Here is a 22429-nt window from a genome sequence, read left to right as displayed (position 1 = left end):
TAACAGGATTTTTGAATTGCTATCTCATCTCTGTACCCGACACATACAGACAATTGTAAGGTCCCTCAGATGAGCAGTGAATTTAAAACACAGATTCAACTACAACGACCAGGGAAGTTTTACCATGCCTCGCAAAGAAGTGCACCTATTGGTAGGTGGGTAAAAAAACAAAAAGCAGACATTGAATATCCCTTTGAGCATGGTGAAGTTGATAATTACACTTTGAGGTGGTGTATCAATGTACACAGTCAGTACCAATATATAGGCGTCCTTCCTAACTCAGTTGCCGGAGAGGAAGGAAAACGCTTGAGGATTTCACCATGAGGTCAATGGTGACTTTAAAACAATTTAACAGCTGTGATAGAAAACTGAGGCTGGATCAACTACATTGCAGTTGTTCCACAATACTAACCTAAATGGCATAGTGGAAAGGAAGTTTGTACAGAATAAAAATATTCCAAAACATGCATCCTGTTTGCAATAAGGCACAAGTAATACTGCAAAAAAAATGTGGCAATGAAATTAACTTTATGTCCTGAATACAAAGCGTTATATTTGGAGCAAATCCAACAACAAATAACTGAGTACCACTCTTCAAATTTTCAAGCATGGTGATGACTACATGCCTGTCATCGGCAAGGATGTTTATGATGAAACATGTATTGACATGTATTGACATTTATTCACACAGGGGGTTGAATACTTACGTAATCAATCAATCTATCTGTCTATACAATTTGATGACCTTTTTTTATACAAATGTTAGAATTGGAAATATCATTTTACATAAGGCGTTCTGTGTGGGTCCATTATTGACATGTTCATATGTGTAATGAACCTGAAAAACCAGATCATACAGTGATATGGGCATTAAATACTGCCACAAGCCTCCTTGTCTACATTTAAATCCACACCAAGATGTCACTTGTAGTAAAAGGATTGCCTTGTTGAATTTGCCAATGAACAAAAGCACAGCATAATCCTGACGCCAAAGCTTTCGGTAGACACTTGGTGCACCCTGCGAGTGGGGAGACAGAACAGACAAGGCAAACGTTCCAATGCTGTTCCAACGCATGCTGAACTTAAAACATTTTACCTTGTCAGCACAGTAAAAGAAAAACTATTAAAACATAATAAATGTACATTATTCTGTGGCTAGAGTGTAGTTGAACCACAAAGACACAAACCAATTGAAGAAAAATAGGCAGAAAACTAGATTCGTGACTCCCCAGTTTTGCTTCTGGAGCAAAGTAAGAAGCATGTGATACATAACAACCCATTCCAGTGCTGCATCTCAGTAGTTCAACGTGTCCTTCTCTCATTCCCTTCATGTGTACTGATCTTTAAGAATTGAACAGGTCAATTGGAAACAACAGCTTTCACCTATCCAGTGTCATAAGATATGTGCATATGAAGGAAAAGACACAACCAGAAGCCACTTAGCTACTATTAGGACTCAATCCTGGAATGTTCTCCAAAATTCTCAGATAGCTCCCTTCATAACACATACGAGTCTAGGTGGACTTCAATGTGTATAATTTAACAGTTTTTATCTTGTCCTTTCAAACGGTCAATATGGAAATCAAACAAGGAAACAAGACTTATTGGATTTGAACTCACACCAGTGGTGAATCTCAAAAGTCCTTCCTCCAGTCTTCTCCCCACCCTCTCGAAACATCATAGGGAAGCAAGGAGAGCATTGTAGAAGAAGAACTTTTGAGAGTCACACATTGTGACGAAAGGGTGGTTTTAGAAGGGTCAATGGGCACACCCAGGGTGAGTCCTCATCTATCGGTTGTAAAACTGAGACGACACCCACGCCAGGCCCCACTTGAGGTTGGTCAACATGAACTTGAGTGCCTTGGTCCACTGCTCCTCTGAGTTGAACTGGGTCTTGATGGAGTAGGAGCCGCCGCTGCCTCCTGTGTCCTCAATCTTGCCCTTCTCGACATCCATCCTGACCCATAACAGAAAAAGGTTTGTTAAAACTCAAACCCCAAGTGTTTATTTCTTGAGGGGCATGAAAGAAACTGGTGAGACATCTACAGCTGCTAACACCCACATTTTTTTAATCTAAGGCCAGTATGCCAAGACAAACTAATCTGCAGATTTCTCATGCTAGTGACTAGTTGGAGGCAAATGATCATGCAGAGACAAAGGATTAAGCTGTCAAAAGCTGACCAACTCCAGTTATTTGTGTAAGTACAATAGAGTACCACAGTATGAGTCATAATACCCAATAAACATAGCGGTCAAACAAGGAAATGGTTCCAACCGTGCTTCCACCATTCATTTTTCACCATAGGAAATTTTAGAAACACTTAAAAGGGATGTGTTTCATGTAGGCTTACCCTTGTGTGACGTTTAGATAACCGTGTAAATATCTGTAGGACAAGGTGACTTATCAATATATTTGACTGTATTTAGCCCCCAAAAATGAACTGCTAATTAGCTGCTAATGTGGCTATCATAAAGAACTACAAACGCCATGATGATCTGGGCGAGACTGTCGAGGCAAAGGTAAGTTTCAGAGTTCCAAATTGAGCAGCAGCTGCTGAAAAAATGAGCTCCTACAAATATTGAAATTTACATGGTGTTTTAGAGTTTTTTAGAGTGAAGTACATTGGAAAAAAGCAAAAGAAAATTGCAAGACTGAATTGGAGACAAAACAAGCAACAAACAATGAAGATAGGTTTTTGAAAAAGTTACTATTTTTCATAAAATTGTACAGTTATCTTAGCTAGCTGAATTGTTTACCAGTTGCTAAGCAGTTGCTAGGGAATCTCCTGGAAGAAGTTAGCTAGTTAACAAAGAATAACAAAGAATATCTAGTTAACAGAAGAAAAGAAAGACAAAATAAGGAAAGAAAAATGACATCAAAGTGAAACAGTCCTCTAAAGACACAATAGTACAAGAAACAACGCTTCTATTGCATTTATATTCTATTTCTATAGCGTCTTCAAGGTTTCCAAGATGGCGTAGCAGTCAGATGTCCTTTGTCCTCGTCTTGTCCTGTGTGTATGTATTTTATGTATTTTTGTCTTTTTCTTCGCATATCTTTTTGTATATTTTTTCTAGAAACTCAACGTCAAAACACTCTCCTGCAACCCGCCTCACCAAATGTGGTGCTGATCTGTTTTTTTATTATTATTTTTTTTTCAAAAGTATACTGCTCAAAAAAATAAAGGGAACACTTAAACAACACAATGTAACTCCAAGTCAATCACACTTCTGTGAAATCAAACTGTCCACTTAGGAAGCAACACTGATTGACAATAAATTTCACATGCTGTTGTGCAAATGGAATAGACAACAGGTGGAAATTATAGGCAATTAGCAAGACACCCCCAATAAAGGAGTGGTTCTGCAGGTGGTAACCACATACCACTTCTCAGTTCCTATGCTTCCTGGCTGATGTTTTGGTCACTTTTGAATGCTGGCGGTGCTTTCACTCTAGTGGTAGCATGAGACGGAGTCTACAACCCACCTAAGTGGCTCAGGTAGTGCAGCTCATCCAGGATGGCACATCAATGCGAGCTGTGGCAAGAAGGTTTGCTGTGTCTGTCAGCGTAGTGTCCAGAGCATGGAGGCGCTACCAGGAGACAGGCCAGTACATCAGGAGACGTGGAGGAGGCCGTAGGAATGCAACAACCCAGCAGCAGGACCGCTACCTCCGCCTTTGTGCAAGGAGGAGCAGGAGGAGCACTGCCAGAGCCCTGCAAAATGATCTTCAGCAGGCCACAAATGTGCATGTGTCTGCTCAAACGGTCAGAAACAGACTCCATGAGGGTGGTATGAGGGCCCGACGTCCACAGGTGGGGGTTGTGCTTACAGCCCAACACCGTGCAGGACGTTTGGCATTTGCCAGAGAACACCAAGATTGGCAAATTTGCCACTGGCGCCCTGTGCTCGTCGCAGATGAAAGCAGGTTCACACTGAGGACATGTGACAGACGTGACAGTCTGGAGATGCCGTGGAGAACGTTCTGCTGCCTGCAACATCCTCCAGCATGACCGGTTTGGCGGTGGGTCAGTCATGGTGTGGGGTGGCATTTCTTTGGGGGGCCGCACAGCCCTCCATGTGCTTGCCAGAGGTAGCCTGACTGCCATTAGGTACCGAGATGAGATCCTCAGACCCCTTGTGAGACCATATGCTGGTGCGGTTGGCCCTGGGTTCCTCCTAATGCAAGACAATGCTAGGCCTCATGTGGCTGGAGTGTGTCAGCAGTTCCTGCAAGAGGAAGGCATTGATGCTATGGACTGGCCCGCCCGTTCCCCAGACCTGAATCCAATTGAGCACATCTGGGACATCATGTCTCGCTCCATCCACCAACGCCACGTTGCACCAAAGACTGTCCAGGAGTTGGCGGATGCTTTAGTCCAGGTCTGGGAGGAGATCCCTCAGGAGACCATCCGCCACCTCATCAGGAGCATGCCCAGGCGTTGTAGGGAGGTCATACAGGCACACGGAGGCCACACACACTACTGAGCCTCATTTTGACTTGTTTTAAGGACATTACATCAAAGTTGGATCAGCCAGTAGTGCGGTTTTCCACTTTAATTTTGAGTGTGACTCCAAATCCAGACCTCCATGGGTTGATAAATTGGATTTCCATTGATTATTTTTGTGTGATTTTGTTGTCAGCACATTCAAGTATGTAAAGAAAAAAGTATTTAATAAGATTATTTCATTCATTCAGATCTAGGATGTGTTATTTTAGTGATCCCTTTATTTTTTTGAGCAGTTTATTCACCTCGTAAAGCTATCGCCAGTTTTGTACAACGCGACTCAGACCAGAGCATACCGGACCTATTTCTACCGCAAGCTCTGGACATTTACACCTGGATCTTGCAGCTAACTAGCTGCTATCCGAGTGACTATTGGCTAACGTTGTTTCCGGAGCAAACACCAATTATCCTGGAGCTAACCAGCTGAATAGTTCCATTAGTCACTCCTGGGCTACAATCACCTATCCGGACCCGTTTTACTGCTGATGCGGAGCCCCACCGGGCCGTCATGACTGGAATTCCGACGTTATCTGCCCGAGGGAGTTATTCAACTGGCCCCTCCATCGCAATGTAACCTGAACGCCCATCTGCAAACTATGGCCCGCTTATCGTTAGCTGTCTTGAGCATATTGGCTGCTATCTGAACAGGTCTATCGAACAATCTTCTTGGACCACTATATCTATAACTATTTTGATAATTGGATTGGTCCCCTCTACCACACGGAACCCACTAATCTACCGACGGAAACACACGGGGTGGCTAAAAACAGACCTCCATCTTCTGCTAGCTTGCTACCCATGGCTCGGCTAGCTGTCTGAATCACCGTCACCCCAACCAACCTCACTACTCACTGGACCCTTATGATCACACGGCTAAGCATGCCTCTCCTTAATGTCAATATGCCATGTCCATTGCTGTTCTGGTTAGTGTTTATTGGCTTATTTCACTGTAGAGCCTCTAGCCGTGCTCATTATACCTTATCCAACCCTTCAGTTCCGCCACCCACACATGCGATGACATCACCTGGTTTCAATGATGTTTCTAGAGACAATATCTCTTTCATCATCACTCAATGCCTAGGTTTACCTCCACTGTATTCACATCCTACCATACCTTTGTCTGTAGACTATACCTTGAATCTATTTTATCGCCCCCAAAAACCTGCTCCTTTTACTCTCTGTTCCGGACGTCCTAGACGTCCAATTCTCATGGCTTTTAGCCGTACCCTTATCCTACTCCTCCTCTGTTCCTCTGGCGATGTAGAGGTGAATCCAGGCCCTGCAGTGCCTAGCTCCACTCCTAATCCCCAGGTGCTCTCTTTTGATGACTTCTGTAATCGTAAAAGCCTTGGTTTCATGCATGTTAACATTACAAGCCTCCTCCCTAAGTTTGTTTTATTCACTGCTTTAGCACACTCTGCCAACCCGGATGTCTTAGCCGTGTCTGAATCCTGGCTTAGGAAGACCACCAATAACTCTGAAATCTCCATCCCTAACTACAACATTTTCAGACAAGATAGAACGGCCAAAGTGGGCGGTGTTGCAGTCTACTGCAGAGATAGTAGGACAGTACTCTGCAGGCTATCCAGGTCTGCACCCAAACAATTTGAGCTTCTACTTTAAAAATCCACCTCTCTAAAAACAAGTCTCTCACCGTTGCCGCCTGCTATAGACCACCCTCTGCCCCCAGCTGTGCTCTGGATACCATATGTGAACTGATTGCCCCACATCTATCTTCAGAGCTCATGCCGCTAGGTGACCTAAACTGTGACATACTTAACACCCCGGCCGTCCTACAATCTAAGCTTGATGCTGTTGGGTTTTATTTCACTTATTAGATGTGATGTATTACCATTTACAGTAGATGTAGGCCTAAGTATGAACGGACTGTAATGCACTAAGAGGTTTATATTGTATTAACTTCTCTAGGGCCGGCGGGACGAAATCGTCCCACCTACGTAACAGCCAGTGGAATCCTGTGGCGCGTTATTCAAATACCTTAGAAATGCTATTACTTCAATTTCTCAAACATATGACTATTTTACACCATTTTAAAGACAAGACTCTCGTTAATCTAACCACACTGTCCGATTTCAAAAAGGCTTTACAACAAAAGCAAAACATTAGATTATGTCAGCAGAGTACCCAGCCAGAAATAATCAGACACCCATTTTTCAAGCTAGCATATAATGTCACATAAACCCAGAAGACAGCTAAATGCAGCACTAACCTTTGATGATCTTCATCAGATGACACACCTAGGACATTATGTTATACAATACATGCATGTTTTCTTCAATCAAGTTCATATTTATATCAAAAACCAGCTTTTTACATTAGCATGTGACGTTCAGAACCCGCAAACTTCTGGTGAATTTACTAAATTACTCACGATAAACGTTCACAAAAAGCATAACAATTAATTTAAGAATTATAGATACAGAACTCCTCTATGCACTCGATATGTCCGATTTTAAAATAGCCTTTCGGTGAAAGCACATTTTGCAATATTCTAAGTAGATAGCCCGGCATCACAGGGCTAGCTATTTAGACACCCAGCAAGTTTAGCACTCACCAAAGTCAGATTTACTATAAGAAAAATGTTATTACCTTTGGTGTTCTTCGTCAGAATGCACTCCCAGGACTTCTACTTCAATAACAAATGTTGGTTTGGTCCCAAATAATCCATTGTTATATCCAAATAGCGGCGTTTTGTTCGTGCGTTCAAGACACTATCCGAAAGGGTAAAGAAGGGTGACGAGCATGGCGCATTTCGTGACCAAAAATGTCTAAATATTCCATTACCGTACTTCGAAGCATGTCAACCGCTGTTTAAAATCAATTTTTATGCCATTTTTCTCGTAAAAAAGCGATAATATTCCGACCGGGAATCTGCATTTAGTTTAACAGACGAAAGAAAATAAAGCATGGGGTCGACTCGGGCATGCGCCTAAGCCCATTGTCCTCTGATCGGCCACTTGCCAAAAGCGATAATGTGTTTCAGCCTGGGGCTGCCTCGATATCATTCAGCTTTTTCCCGGGCTCTGAGAGCCTATGGGAGCCGTAGGAAGTGTCACGTTACAGCAAAGATCCTCAGTCTTCAATGAAAAGAGCCAAGATGAACAACAACTTGTCAGACAGGCCACTTCCTGTTCAGAATCCTCTCAGGTTTTTGCCTGCCATATGAGTTCTGTTATACTCACAGACACCATTCAAACAGTTTTAGAAACTTTAGGGTGTTTTCTATCCAAAGCCAATAATTATATGCATATTCTAGTTACTGGGCAGGAGTAGTAACCAGATTAAATCGGGTACGTTTTTTATCCGGCCGTGTCAATACTGCCCCCTACCCCCAACAGGTTAACATAGATTGAGCAACATATAATAGACATGACTAACTGGAGGGTTGCTGGCTAGTAGGAGTGTAGGCTGAGTAGACTCGTGACACACACACACACAATGCCTGGTTGTGGGGCCGCTCAAGGACAGGTGTACGGGAGGGGCTGGTAGAATGGAAGATAGCTGTAGCACAAAAGCAGAAACTGTCCTAACTGTAGCATAAAAACAGGCACTGTCCTTGGGTGTCTGACTCTCGGGTACACACATGAAGATAAGCTAGAAGACAACTATGCTTGGCAACAAAGATGCGTCGAGAGGCTGGGACCAGCCTGCATGCCAACGATAGGATGAGTAAGTTTAAACCATGCTCATCCTCCCTCTGACAGGCCAGCAGTGAGCGGGAACTATCTCTGTCAAAGTATTTAATGAAAAGCAAAGGATGTCACTCAGTTCTCTGTTTGCCCTGCGAGGTGTTACAGTGAACCCGTATTTACGAAGATTGCATTTACCATTTATTCGCTTGACTAATTATATTGAATAAAAAAACTGAGAATATATTCAGTGACTTAGTGTTAAATTCTGTTCTGATACCAGATTGAATTGATGCAGCCCTAACAATGCCCTCAATCTCACACAAATTATCAATAAACCTACCAGGTACAACCCCAAGGCCATAAACACGGGCACCCTCATAGATATCATCCTAACCAACTTGCCCTCTAAATACACCTCTGCTGTTTTCAACCAAGATCTCAGCGATCACTGCCTCATTGCCTGCATCCGTAATGGGTCAGCGGTCAAACGACCTCCACTCATCACTATCAAACGCTCCCTGAAACACTTCAGCGAGCAGGCCTTTCTAATCGACCTGGCCCGGGTATCCTGGAAGGATATCGACCTCATCCCGTCAGTAGAGGATGCCTGGTTATTTTAAAAAAATGCTTTCCTCATCATCTTACATAAGCATGCCCCATTCAAGAAATTTAGAACCAGGAACAGATATTGCCCTTGGTTCTCTCCAGACCTGACTGCCCTTAACCAACACAAAAACATCCTGTGGCGTTCTGCATTAGCATCAAACAGCCCCCGTGAAATGCAACTTTTTAGGGAAGTTAGAAACCAATTTACACAGGCAGTTAGAAAAGCCAAGGCTAGCTTTTTCAAGCAGAAATTTGCTTCCTGCACCACAAACTCAAAAAAGTTCTGGGACATTGTAAAGTCCATGGAGAATAAGAGCACCTCCTCCCAGCTGCCCACTGCACTGAGGACAGGAAACTCTGTCACCACCGATAAATCCACTATAATTGAGAATTTCAATAAGCATTTTTCTACGGTTGGCCATGCTTTCCACCTGGCCACCCCTACACCGGTCAACAGTCCTGCACCCCACACAGCAACTCTCCCAAGCCTTCCCCATTTCTCCTTCTCCCAAATCCAGTCAGCTGATGTTCTGAAAGAGCTGCAAAATCTGGACCCCCACAAATCAGCCGGGCTAGACAATCTGGACCCTTTCTTTCTAAAATGATCTGCCGAAATTGTTGCAACCCCTATTACTAGCCTGTTCAACCTCTCTTTCGTGTCGTCTGAGATTCCCAAAGATTGGAAAGCAGCTGCGGTCATCCCCCTCTTCAAAGGGGGGCACACTCTTGACCCAAACTGCTACAGACCTATATCTATTCTACCCTGTCTTTCTAAGGTCTTCGAAAGCCAAGTTAACAAACAGATCACCGACCATTTCGAATCCCACCGTACATTTTCCGCTATGCAATCTGGTTTCAGAGCTGGTCATGGGTGCACCTCAGCCACGCTCAAGGTCCTAAACGATATCTTAACCGCCATCGATAAGAAACAGTACTGTGCAACCGTATTCATTGACCTGGCCAAGGCTTTCGACTCTGTCAGTCATCACATCCTCATCGGCAGACTCAACAGCCTTGGTTTCTCAAACGATTGCCTCGACTGGTTCACCAACTACTTCTCCGACAGAGTTCAGTGTGTCAAATCTGAGGGCCTGTTGTCCGGGCCTCTGGCAGTCTCTATGGGGGTGCCACAGGGTTCAATTCTTGGGCCGACTCTCTTCTCTGTATATATCAATGATGTCGCTCTTGCTGCTGGTGAGTCTCTGATCCACCTCTACGCAGACGACACCATTCTGTATACTTCTGGCCCTTCTTTGGACACAGTGTTAACAACCCTCCAGACGAGCTTCAATGCCATACAACTCTCCTTCCGTGGCCTACAACTGCTCTTAAATACAAGTAAAACTAAATGCATGCTCTTCAACCAATCGCTGCCTGCACCTGCCCGTCCATCCAGCATCACTACTCTGGACGGTTCTGACTTAGAATATGTGGACAACTACAAATACCTAGGTGTCTGGTTAGACTGTAAACTCTCCTTCCAGACTCACATAAAACATCTCCAATCCAAAGTTAAATCTAGAATTGGCTTCCTATTTCGCAACAAAGCATCCTTCACTCATGCTGCCAAACATACCCTCGTAAAACTGACCATCTTACCGATCCTCGACTTTGGCGATGTCATTTAGAAAATAGCCTCCAACACCCTACTCAACAAATTGGATTCAGTCTATCACAGTGCCATGCGTTTTGTCACCAAAGCCCCATATACTACCCACCACTGCAACCTGTACGCTCTCATTGGCTGGCCCTCACTTCATACTCGTCGCCAAACCCACTGGCTCCAGGTCATCTACAAGACCCTGCTAGGTAAAGTCCCGCCTTATCTCTGCTCGCTGGGCACCATAGCTGCACCCACCCGTAGCATGCGTTCCAGAAGGTATATCTCAATTGTCAACCCCAAAGCCAATTCCTCCTTCGGCCCCCTCTCCTTCCAGTTCTCTGCTGCCAATGACTGGAACGAACTACAAAAATCTCTGAAACTGGAAACAAATCTCCCTCACTAGCTTTAAGCACCAGCTGTCAGAGCAGCTCCCAGATCACTGCACCTGTACATAGCCCATTTATAAATAGCCCAAACAACTACCTCTTCCCCTACTGTATTTATATATTTATTTATTTTTGCTCCCCAGTATTTCTACTTTGCACACTCATCTACTGTCAAATCTACCATTCCAGTGTTTTAATTGCTATATTGTATTTACTTTGCCACCATGGCCTATATATTGCCTTTACCTCCCTTATCTCACCTCATTTGCTCACATTGTATATAGACTTATTTTTCTACTGTATTATTGACTGTATGTTTGTTTAACTCCATGTGTAACTCTATGTTGTTATATGTGTCGAACTGCTTTGCTTTATCTTGGCCAGGTCACAGTTGTAAATGAGAACTTGTTCTCAACTTGCCTACCTGGTTAAATAAAGGTGAAATAAAAATAATCTCTGAATTAACTATGTTAGCTAAATTTTGTAATAAATAAATTGTCAAAATGTCTTTAAATTGACAATTCAGAGAGTTCAGTAATATGTTTCACCTCAAAGAAAAGTGGCATGTTTAAATATGAGATGAGGGCAAGCAGTTCAACACAGGTAGGTCACATTCACCATTTTGGGCAGTATATTATGGTCTATTAAGTATGTGAGATTATGTATGTGAGATTCTAGAAATCTCATTATTTGTGAACCAATTATGATGTCAGAAATGATCAATAAATTCCAAATGTTCTGTTTGAACATTCTGGTGTCTGACTGCTGAAAATAGAACACTAGTATCCAAGACAATCTAACAGATTCCTCCTGAGATATAGTTAACACAGTAGATCACCATAAAATATAGAAAGTGCTACTAGACTACAACTTAGTTGCAGAACGAGGTTGGAAGAAGGCCACTGTTAATCTCCTTGATGATGAGGAGATTCTTGCAGCCGCTAATGGAAGATAATGCTTTAACAGGGAACCTTGGAGCTGCCAGTAGCAACTCCGTTCAGCCTGCCCTGCCATCTCAACCCAAGGCCACTGAGAAGCTTCCAGCGCTCAAACAAAACAGTTTAAACACCTCTAGAATCCCAGTACTGGAGTTGACTGAAGAAAGAAAGGGTGCTCTGCAGCGACTTGCCAATTTGAAGGCTGTGGAAAAGAAACCACATCCTCCCTCCAGAATCCCAGTACTGCAGAAGAAGAGGTCCATCTGCAATGGGAAGAGTCAAGGACTGCATGTAGCTCCAACATCTCAGCAGTCAGGGAAGGCTACTGTTCCTCCCATCCGGAAGCCACTGCAACCCATCCGTACCAAGAGGGATCAAACCTACGTGGTGAAAGACATCTACCTCCATAGTACCAAGCCAATGAAGGCAGTCCATGGAGCCAATATGGTCGCCAAGATGCCACTGCCTCCCATTAGAGCTAGAGTCACTGTGCCAAACAATGATGCCAAGAAGGAGCCATTCCAGCCAGTCAGACCAGAGGGCAGCCCTTGTCCTGCTGCTTCAAAGTACAGAAGGCAGGTTGTGAAGAAACACTTTCAGTTCAAGACTCAGACCCTAACTGTACAGGATCTACCACCGTGCCCCGATGAGATGGTATGGGACGTCTTTAACTCAGAGGCTGAGCAGGTGATGGCATATATGAAGGCCACGCTGATCAGTGTCACCCAAGAATTGAAACTGATTAAGAGTGGGGCCAAGATGGATGTTCAGGCTTTGGAGGAGAAAAAGGCAAAAGAACGGTTGAGAAAAAAGGTGGAGAAGTTCATCCAGGAGATCTGCCTGATGAAGGTGGATTCTGACCTATGGGAGATGATAAGAGATAATGAAGAAGAGGAAGAAAGGATTAAAGAGGTGAGGAGAAATGGAGAAGAAAGCAGCGTGGCAAGTAAGCCAAAGCAGACAGCCACAAGATACACTGTGAGCAAGCCAAAGGATGTCAAGAAGGGTTTGAACATGGAAGAGAAAAAGGAGGACAGACAGGTAAAGTAGCTTGACATTCCAAAGCCATGCTACCTGCTGATCTAGTGTAGTGTTGGTGATCACGTGTGTTTGTATCAGAGGAGGCTGATGGGAGGAGTTATAGGAGGATAGGATCGTTGTAATGGCTGGAATGAAATGAATTGATCAGAATCAAACGTGGTTTCCATGTGATTGATGTGTGCGATATCGTTGCTTTTGTTCTATTCCAGCCATTACAATGAGCCCATTACAATGAGCTCCTCCCACCAGCCTCATCTGGTTTGTACATATTGTATATCTTGTCTTTGTTTCCCAGCTGCCCATTATTTGTCCCATCTGATAACATCCATTCATTCAGGTGGTGTTGAAACGTCGATTTGGGATGAGTGCAGCCAACTCCAAGCTGAAGCAGTGTGAGCACTGCGGCCGGTGCTTTGATCCTAGTCGCCTGGAGAAACACAGCGAGATCTGTGCCAAGCTCTCCTCCAAGAGCTCTAGACGAGGGGTCTATGACTCCACCATGCACCGTCTCAAAGGCACTATACTGGCTGGCTACGTGAAGCGATCCGTGGTGTGATGCACCAAGGGACCTGAGTCTGTCGCTCTTTTGTAATTTGGATTGAACAGACAGACATACAGTGACTGCTAAACCACCAGCTGCCCAAATGAGGACTTCTACCTTGGAATCTGTGAGGGTTCCAATAAGAGGCAGTACTACTAGGAGGCAGTATTGTATCCAGAAACGTCTAAACCAACAGTGTTCAGCAGTTCCTCAAATCTACAGAAACACCTGTATAAAACACCTCAATAAAATCAAATCCAAATACTCATCTAAATCATTCTGTCAGATGTGTTACTAGTGCAGGAAAATAGAATAAATGAAATATTAAGAAACAAGGGAACGTATTTGTCAAATCTGAATATGAAAAGGAGTGACATTTTTTTTTATGAATTGGAAAAATCAATAAAGATAAACTAATTAATTTAGTTGTTTAATTTACCAAATTTACACAAATAACTGAAGTTGGTCAGCTTTTGACAGTTTAATCCTTGGTCTCTCGGCATAATCCATAGATGATTACAATTATAAATTGATGATGTCTGCTGGACGAGTTGACTGACCTGTAGGACAGGCAGAATCCCGTGTCTCCCTTCTCCACCTCCTCCTTGAACTGCTGCACACAGTCCAGGAAGGCCACCATGGCATGGTCAAACTTGTTGTCCCAGAAGAAGCGCAGGCCCCCTGTACAGTACAGTGGTAGCTCCTACACACACAAGAAGAAAGAGACAGTGGAATGTACCATATACAACATGGCTTATTCACTGGGGTTGGCTTGGGCCAGTCTAATGAGCATTGGAAAATAGTTCTTTTTTTCACAGCTCATTAGGAAATGTTTGTTGTTTGTCTCCATATAGTAGCCAGCGGTAAGTATGCTCATGTACTGTACCTTTTAGTTCGAGACCTCTCTTGTTGGTAACAACCATCACACCTCCTCATCCATGCTTCACGGTGGGAACCACACATGCGGAGATCATCCGTTCACCTACCCTGCGTCTCACAATGACACGGCGGTTGGAACCAGATCTCAAATGTGGACTCATCAGACCAAAGGCCAAATTTCCACTGATCTGATGTCCATCTCTCATGTTTCTTGGCCCAAGCAAGTCTCATCTTCTTATTGGTGTCCTTTAGTAGTGGTTTCTTTGTGTAACGGTTGTCGTAGGAAGTAGACCAAGGTGCAGCGGGAAAATGTATACTCATCTTCTTATTTATTATAAAAGAAGGAAAAACCAAAAGAAACACGTATACAAAAAGCAAACGACACTAAACAGTCCCGTCAGGTGCTACATACACTAAACAGGAAATAACTACCCACAATTGCCATTACCAAAACACCCCTATATATAGGACCTTCAATCAGAGGCAACGAGGAACAGCTGCCTCCAATTGAAGGCCAAATCAATAATCATAGAACTAGAAAGACTAGACTAGAACATAGAAATATACTAACATAGAACATTAACCAAAACCCCGGAACACTCTAAACAAACACCCCTCTACAAAACACATAGCCCAACAAACCCCGAACCACGTCCTGACCAAACTACAATAACAAATAACCCCTTTACTGGTCAGAACGTGACATTCCCCCCCCCCACAAAGGTGCAGACCCCGGGTGCACCTAAACAAAAAAAACACAAAAAATAACCCCCCCCCCAAAAAATATATAATAATCACACACTAAAGGGAGGGAAGGGAGGGTGGCCACCGTCATCGACGGTTGTTGTGCTACACTCCCCCCTCCCCAACCCACCTACTATGGAAGTGGCTCAGGCTCCGGCCTTACTCCCCAACCTAACCTGTCCACCCCCGCTAAATATTTATTAATTGTTACCCTTCCTGAAGTCTCTGGGCATTGGCGCATCGCTGAAGACCTCAGGCTGATGTGCGTCGCAGGAGACCTCAGGCTGATGTGCAACTCTGGCTGCGCCGATTCCGGACTGTGGGGCGACTCTCGCTGCGCCGATTCCGGACTGTGGGGCGACTCTCGCTGCGCCGATTCCGGACTGTGGGGCGACTCTCGCTGCGCCGATTCCGGACTGTGGGGCGACTCTCTCGGCTCCGGACTGTGGGCCGTCTCTCTCGGCTCCGGACTGTGGGCCGTCTCTCTCGGCTCCGGACTGTGGGCCGTCTCTCTCGGCTCCGGACTGTGGGCCGTCTCTCTACGGGGCACTGTCGCCGGAAGCTCTGGACGGGGCACTGTCGCCGGAAGCTCTGGACGGGGACTGCGCACTGAAGGCCTGATGCGTGGGGCTGGCTTAGGACACGCCAGATTAAGGACACGCACCACAGGGCTAGTGCGAGGAGCAGGAGCAGGACGAGCTGGACTGGGCTGACGCACTGGAGGCCTGGTGCGTGGGGCTGGTAGTGGAGGTACCAGACTGGTGACACGCACCCCAAGGCTAGTGCGAGGAGCGGGAACAGGACGTACTAGACTGGGCTGACGCACTGGAGGCCTGGTGCGTGGTGCTGGCTTTGGACACGCCAGAGTGGAGACACGCACCTCAGGGCTAGTACGAGGAGCAGGAACTGGATACACCGGGCCATGGGTAAACACTGGAGGTCTGGAGCGCACCTCCTGCACAACCCGTCCTGGCTGGATAGTAATAGCAGCCCTGCACGAGCGGAGTGCTGGCACAGGGCGAACTGGGCTGTGCAGAGGCCTGATGGTTGCCGTGTGTAGAGCAGGCGTAGGGTAGCCTGGGCCTAGGAGGCGCATCGGTGGCCAGATGCGCTGCGCAGGCATCCTCCTTCCAGGCTGGATGCCCACTCTAACACGGCACTTGCGAGGGGCTTGGATCACTCGCACCGGACTGTGCGTGCGCATGGGCGAGATCGTGCGCACTTCCGCATACTCCGGTGCTCTCCACTCCATACTCTCCCCATAATAAGCACGGGGAGTTGGCTTAGGGCTCACCCTTGGCCCAGCCAAACTACCCGTGTGCCCCCCCCAAAAAATTATTGGGGGTGCCTCTCGTGCTTCCCAATCGGCGCGTATAAAGCTTCATACCGGCGCCGCTCCGCCTTGGCTGCCTCTATCTCCTCCGGTGGGCGACGGTATTCACCAGCCTGGTGCCATGGTCCAGCCCCGTCCAGAATCTCCTCCCATGTCCACGATTCCCTGTAGTCCACATAATTCCTCTCCAGCTCCTTACCCCGCTGCTTGGTCCGTTTGTGGTGGGTAGTTCTGTAACGGTTGTCGTAGGAAGTAGACCAAGGTGCAGCGGGAAAATGTATACTCATCTTCTTATTTATTATAAAAGAAGGAAAAACCAAAAGAAACACGTATACAAAAAACAAACGACACTAAACAGTCCCGTCAGGTGCTACCTACACTAAACAGGAAATAACTACCCACAATTCCCATTACCAAAACACCCCTATACATAGGACCTTCAATCAGAGGCAACGAGGAACAGCTGCCTCCAATTGAAGGCCAAATCAATAAACATAGAACTAGAAAGACTAGACTAGAACATAGAAATATACTAACATAGAACATTAACCAAAAGCCCGGAACACTCTAAACAAACACCCCTCTACAAAACACATAGCCCAACAAACCCCGAACCACATAAAACAAACACCCCCTGCCACGTCCTGACAAAACTACAATAACAAATAACCCCTTTACTAGTCAGAACGTGACACTTTGCAGCAATTCGACCATGAAGGCCTGACAGTCTCCTCTGAACAGTTGATGTTAAGACACATCTGTTACTTGAACTCTATGAAGCATTTATTTGGAAATGATGGACTGTTTTTCTTTCCTTATTTGAACCGTTCTTGCCATAATAGTTATTTTTCAGTCAGTTAAGGACAAATTGTTATTTACAATGACAGCCTACTGGGGAACAGTGAGTTAACTGCCTTATTCAGCAACAGAACAAGAGATTTTTATCTTGTCAGCTCAGTGATTCAATCCAGCAACCTTTCAGTTACTAGCCCACAGCTCTAACCACTAGGCTACCTGCCACCCCGCTTGGTCTTTTACCAAATAGAGAAAACTTCTGTATACCACCCCTACCTTGTCACAACACAACTGATTGGCTCAAACACATTAAGAAGGAAAGAAATTCCACAAATGAACTTTTAACAAGGCACACCTGTTAATTAAATGCATTCCAGGTGAATACCTCATGAAGCTGGTTAAATGAATGTCAAGAGTGTGCAAAGCTGTCATCAAGGCAAAGGGTGGCTGCTTTGAAGAATCGAAAATATATGTTGATTTGTTTAACACTTTTTGGGTTACTACATGATTCCAAATGTGTTATTTCATAGTTTTGATGTCTAGACTATTATTCTACAATGTAGAAAATAGTAAAAATAAAGAAAAGCCCTTGAATGAGTAGCGTGTCCAATTGTTTAACTGGTACTGTGTGTGTGTGTGTGTGTGTATCTGCCATCTATCTATCTATCTATCTATCTATTGGGGGATTGGAAATGATGCAGACAATTACATTGATGACAGCCACAATCTATATGCAATATTAAAGCTGATCTACCCCCTAAAAAACAAATAAACATCTCACTTCCGTGCCTTTATCTCTCTCTCCGTCAGGCCTTCATCCACCGCTACCTGGCCTACCACAAGGAGGAGCGCATCGACGTGCTGCAGCTGGCCCAAGACCCCTTCCTCATGCCCCCCTTCCGCAAGGCCCTGGCCACCGGTCCTGGGCCGTTGGCGTCGGGCTCCACGCCCTCCACCTCCAGCGCAGACAACGGCAGTGCCTCGAACTGAGGCGCCAAACGCCACTCCAGGGGGCCCCTGTGGGGGCCACATTACTCAAACGCCCTCCCTTCTGGATAGGGGGATGGGGGAAGGAAGATGGAGGGGGTAAAAACAGACTAAAGGATGGAGGAGTAATATCTGAAGTGCCCTCCCTATCCTCACCCCTCCTAAGACATGAAGGGGCAGTGCCAGTCTATGGCTTGTCTGTAAGACCCAATGGCTGCCCACGTACATGTACACACACACACCCCTGCCACAAAGAAGAGAAAGACCTTGCTTGGCCTGTCCAGTGGGCTGCATCACAGGGTCATAGGAAAACAGACTGAAGTCACAGTGTGTTGTGTTGTGTTGTGTGTGTGTGTGTGTGTGTGTGTGTGTGTGTGTGTGTGTGTGTGTGTGTGTGTGTGTGTGTGTGTGTGTGTGTGTGTGCATACCTGTTTTTGGGAAAACCAAACAGCTCAAATCGAATTGTATTTGTCACATATATGTGTTTAGCAGATGTTATTGCGGGTGTAGCGAAATGCTTGTAAGCTAGAAGCGGCACCATTTTCCTACATATCCATTCCATTTGATGTTTGAGTTTATTTTATTTTTAAAGGACAGTGCACATTAATCAACGTTTCAGTAAAAGTGCCAGTTTTAGCCAGTCTACTAATTTTCAACCGCAGTCCCTGGGCAGGTTATTAAAAACCATTACAATACAGACAATCAATGAACAGTGAGCACACGCAGAGCAACATAGGACAAGCCAGACATAGCATACAGACAGAACAACATAGCACAAAAAGCAACAAGATAAAATCCATAAAAGCAACAAAGTGTTGCTACACCTCTCAAGCTACAGACAACAGACAACATGGAAAGCGGCAATACACAGCTGGGGATTATGTTCACAAATCTGATTGACCTTTAGCCATGTCTTCATGTTTTTTGTGAAACATGTGTTGCAGTTATGTGTGTCTGATGGCAGTGTATACCAGACATGGGAAGCTCTCAAAGAGAAAGCAGATTGACTAAAGGTGCCTTTCCTTAAGGGAACTATACAGTCACCTCTCATGGCAGACCTTGTGGATCTGCCGCCATATGTTTGGGTTTTCTGTTTTACAAAAATACTGAGAGGAGGGGGAGCCAGGCCATTTAGGATCTTGAATACAAGACATGCGTCGGTGTATTGCACAAGATTTTCCAAACTCAGGAGCTCATGCTTTCTGAGGATTTAACAGTGATGATGGCTATTGGGCTTCCTATCAAGCACTTTGAGAGCCTGTTTGTAGACAGACTGAATGGGTTTTAATGTTGTCCAGCAAGCTTGGGCCCAACTAGTCAAGCAGTATGTTAAGTGGGGGAGTATCATAGATTTGAAGTACAGTTTTGCTACCTCTGTAGTCAAACAATTTCGTATAAATCGGAAATTAGCTAGGTTGAATTTGGTTATTTGAATCACCTTTTTCACATGCTTTTTAAAAGAGAGGTTGGAATCAAGTATGATGCCAAGGTACTTAAAATCAGATACCACCTGGAGCTTCTCCCCTGACACATAGACATCTGGCTCAGTAGCATCTGTTGCCCTCTTTGTGAAGAACATGCAGACAGTTTTTTTCACATTGAGATGCAAACACGAGTCACTGAGCCACTTTGTAACCTGGACCATTACAGTAGTGAGTTACTGTGCAGCTTGTTGTTTGCTCTTTGCATGCACATATATCACTGTATCATCTACATATATTTGAACTTCAGACCCAGTACAGACAGAAGGCAGATCATTAATGTACAGGCTGAACAGGAGGGCCCCCAGTATTGACCCTTGGGGCACGCCGATATCATAGCTAAGAGTGGGCGACAGCTCATTGCTCACTCTGACACACTGAGTTCTGCCTTCAAGGTATGATTTCATCCCTCTCAAGGCATCGGGGGAAAAGTTGAACTTGGACAATTTGGTTAACAGTATCAAAAGCCTTCCTTAGCTCCAGAAACACAGCCCCAACAACGCCCCCTTTGTCCATCTTGGACGTCACATTTTCCAGAAGAAAGCAGTTAGCCGTTTCTGTGGAGTGTTTCGCTCTGAAGCCAAACTGCATGGAGTGTAATGTGAAGGGGCTGTTGTTGAGGTTGGCAATCAGTTGTTCTGCTACACACTTATCAACAACCTTCGACACCACAGGTAATATACTAATGGGCCTGTAGTTACTCACGTCAACAGGGTCACCCGATTTAAAGATGGCCGTTATTATGGCCGACTTCCATACCCATGGAAACACCCCCAGACCAATAGATGTGTTGGTGATCTTAGTAATGGGGCCAATGAGTGACTCTTTGTAGTTTTTAAGAAAGGTAGAGTCCAGCCCAAACAAATCTTTGGCTTTAGAGTTCTTTAGTGAGATAATCACCTTGTTCACCTTTGACTCAGAAACCTCCCTTATGATGAAGACAGGTTGAGTGTCATTTACTAGCACTGAGCCCAAGAAACCAGTGGAGGGGTTCTGTGTCAGTACCCTGACAGACTCAATAAAGTAGGAATTGTTAGATTGTTATTCACCATGATTTCTAGTCTTTTTGCAGTGTTACTATGGTCTTTCCCTGTTAACTTTTTTAGATTCTCCCAGATCAATTTAGAATTTCCCTTTGCTTCACCAATTATGTTAATAAAAAAGTTTGCCTTGACCTGTCTGATATCTTTCATCATCTTATTTCTCAACATGGTAAACCTATGTCTGTCGTGCTCTAATTTGGATTTTAGGGCTGTTTTTAGAGCATAATCTCGTTCTTTCATCAATTTCCATATTTCTCCATTTAGTCAAGGAAGAGTGCTCTTTTGGCCAGGTTTGGATTTGATTTTCTTAAGGAAACCATTTAATGTAGTCTGGATTGTGGATAGAAAAACCTGACTATCTGCTTCCACATCTGTATAGGACAAGAGATCATTCCAGTTAATTCCCTTAATTGCGTTTTCAAAACAATTCAATTCACTCAATCTGTGTTTTAGAGCAACAAGTCTCCCTGGTTGGCCCTTTAACTAGCTGTGTAAGGTCAAAGGTACAATGAGGGAAAAAAGTATTTGATCCCCTGCTGATTTTGTACGTTTGCCCACTGACAAAGAAATGATCAGTCCATAATTTTAATGCTAGGTTTATTTGAACAGTGAGAGACAGAATAACAACAAAAATATCCAGAAAAACGCATGTCAAAAATGTTATAAATTGATTTGCATTTTAATGAGGGAAATAAGTATTTGACCCCTCTGCAAAACATGACTTAGTACTTGGTGGCAAAACCCTTGTTGGCAATCACAGAGGTCAGTTGTTTCTTGTAGTTGGCCACCAGGTTTGCACACATCTCAGGAGGAATGTTGTCCCACTCCTCTTTGCAGATCTTCTCCAAGTCATTAAGGTTTCGAGGCTGACGTTTGGCAACTCGAATCTCCACAGATTTTCTATGGGATTAAGGTCTGGAGACTGGCTAGGCCACTCCAGTGCTTCTTCTTGAGCCACTCCTTTGTTGCCTTGGCTGTGTGTTTTGGGTCATTGTCATGCTGTAATACCCATCCACGACCCATTTTCAATGCCCTGGCTGAGGGAAGGAGGTTCTCACCCAAGATTTGATGGTACATGGCCCAGTCCATCGTCCCTTTGATGCGGTGAAGTTGTCCTGTCCCCTTAGCAGAAAAACACCCCCAAAGCATAATGTTCCCACCTCCATGTTTGACGGTGGGGATGGTGTTCTTGGGGTCATAGGCAGCATTCCTCCTCCTCCAAACACACCGAGTTGAGTTGATGCCAAAGAGCTCCATTTTGGTCTCATCTGACCACAACACTTTCACCTAGTTGTCCTATGAATCATTCAGATGTTCATTGGCAAACTTCTGACGGGCATGTATATGTGCTTTCTTGAGCAGGGGGACCTTGCGGGCGCTGCAGGATTTCAGTCCTTCACGGCGTAGTGTGTTACCAATTGTTTTCTTCGTGACTATGGTCCCAGCTGCCTTGAGATCATTGACAAGATCCTCCCATGTAGTTCTGGGCTGATTCCTCACCGTTCTCATGATCATTGCAACTCCACGAGGTGAGATCTTGCATGGAGCCCTAGTCCGAGGGAGATTGACAGTTCTTTTGTGTTTCTTCCATTTGCGAATAATCGCACCAACTGTTGTCACCTTCTCACCAAGCTACTTGGCGATGGTCTTGTAGCCCATTCCAGCCTTGTGTAAGTCTACAATCTTGTCCCTGACATCCTTGGAGAGCTCTTTGGTCTTGGCCATGGTGGAGAGTTTGGAATCTGATTGATTGATTGCTTCTGTGGACAGGTGTCTTTTATACAGGTAACAAACTGAGATTAGGAGCACTCCCTTTAAGAGTGTGCTCCTAATCTCAGCTCGTTACCTGTATAAAAGACACCTGGGAGCCAGAAATCTTTCTGATTGAGAG

General features: G+C 44.8%; 1 protein-coding gene across 1 annotated transcript; it reads right to left on the bottom strand.

Annotated features, from left to right (window-relative positions):
• Positions 1–1620: 1620 nt before the first annotated feature.
• Positions 1621–14216, bottom strand: LOC106579349 (beclin-1-like). The gene is made up of 3 exons (XM_014159193.2): positions 14205–14216; positions 13837–13979; positions 1621–1957 (listed from the first exon to the last, which is right to left on the bottom strand). The coding sequence occupies exons 1-3, from the start codon at positions 14214–14216 to the stop codon at positions 1789–1791; spliced, it is 324 nt and encodes a 107-aa protein (XP_014014668.1). The 3' UTR covers positions 1621–1788.
• Positions 14217–22429: the final 8213 nt, after the last annotated feature.

This window comes from Salmo salar, chromosome ssa19, assembly GCF_905237065.1.
Source record: "Salmo salar chromosome ssa19, Ssal_v3.1, whole genome shotgun sequence".
Lineage (NCBI taxonomy): Eukaryota > Metazoa > Chordata > Actinopteri > Salmoniformes > Salmonidae > Salmo > Salmo salar.
This window is presented reverse-complemented; position numbering and strand designations above follow the sequence as displayed.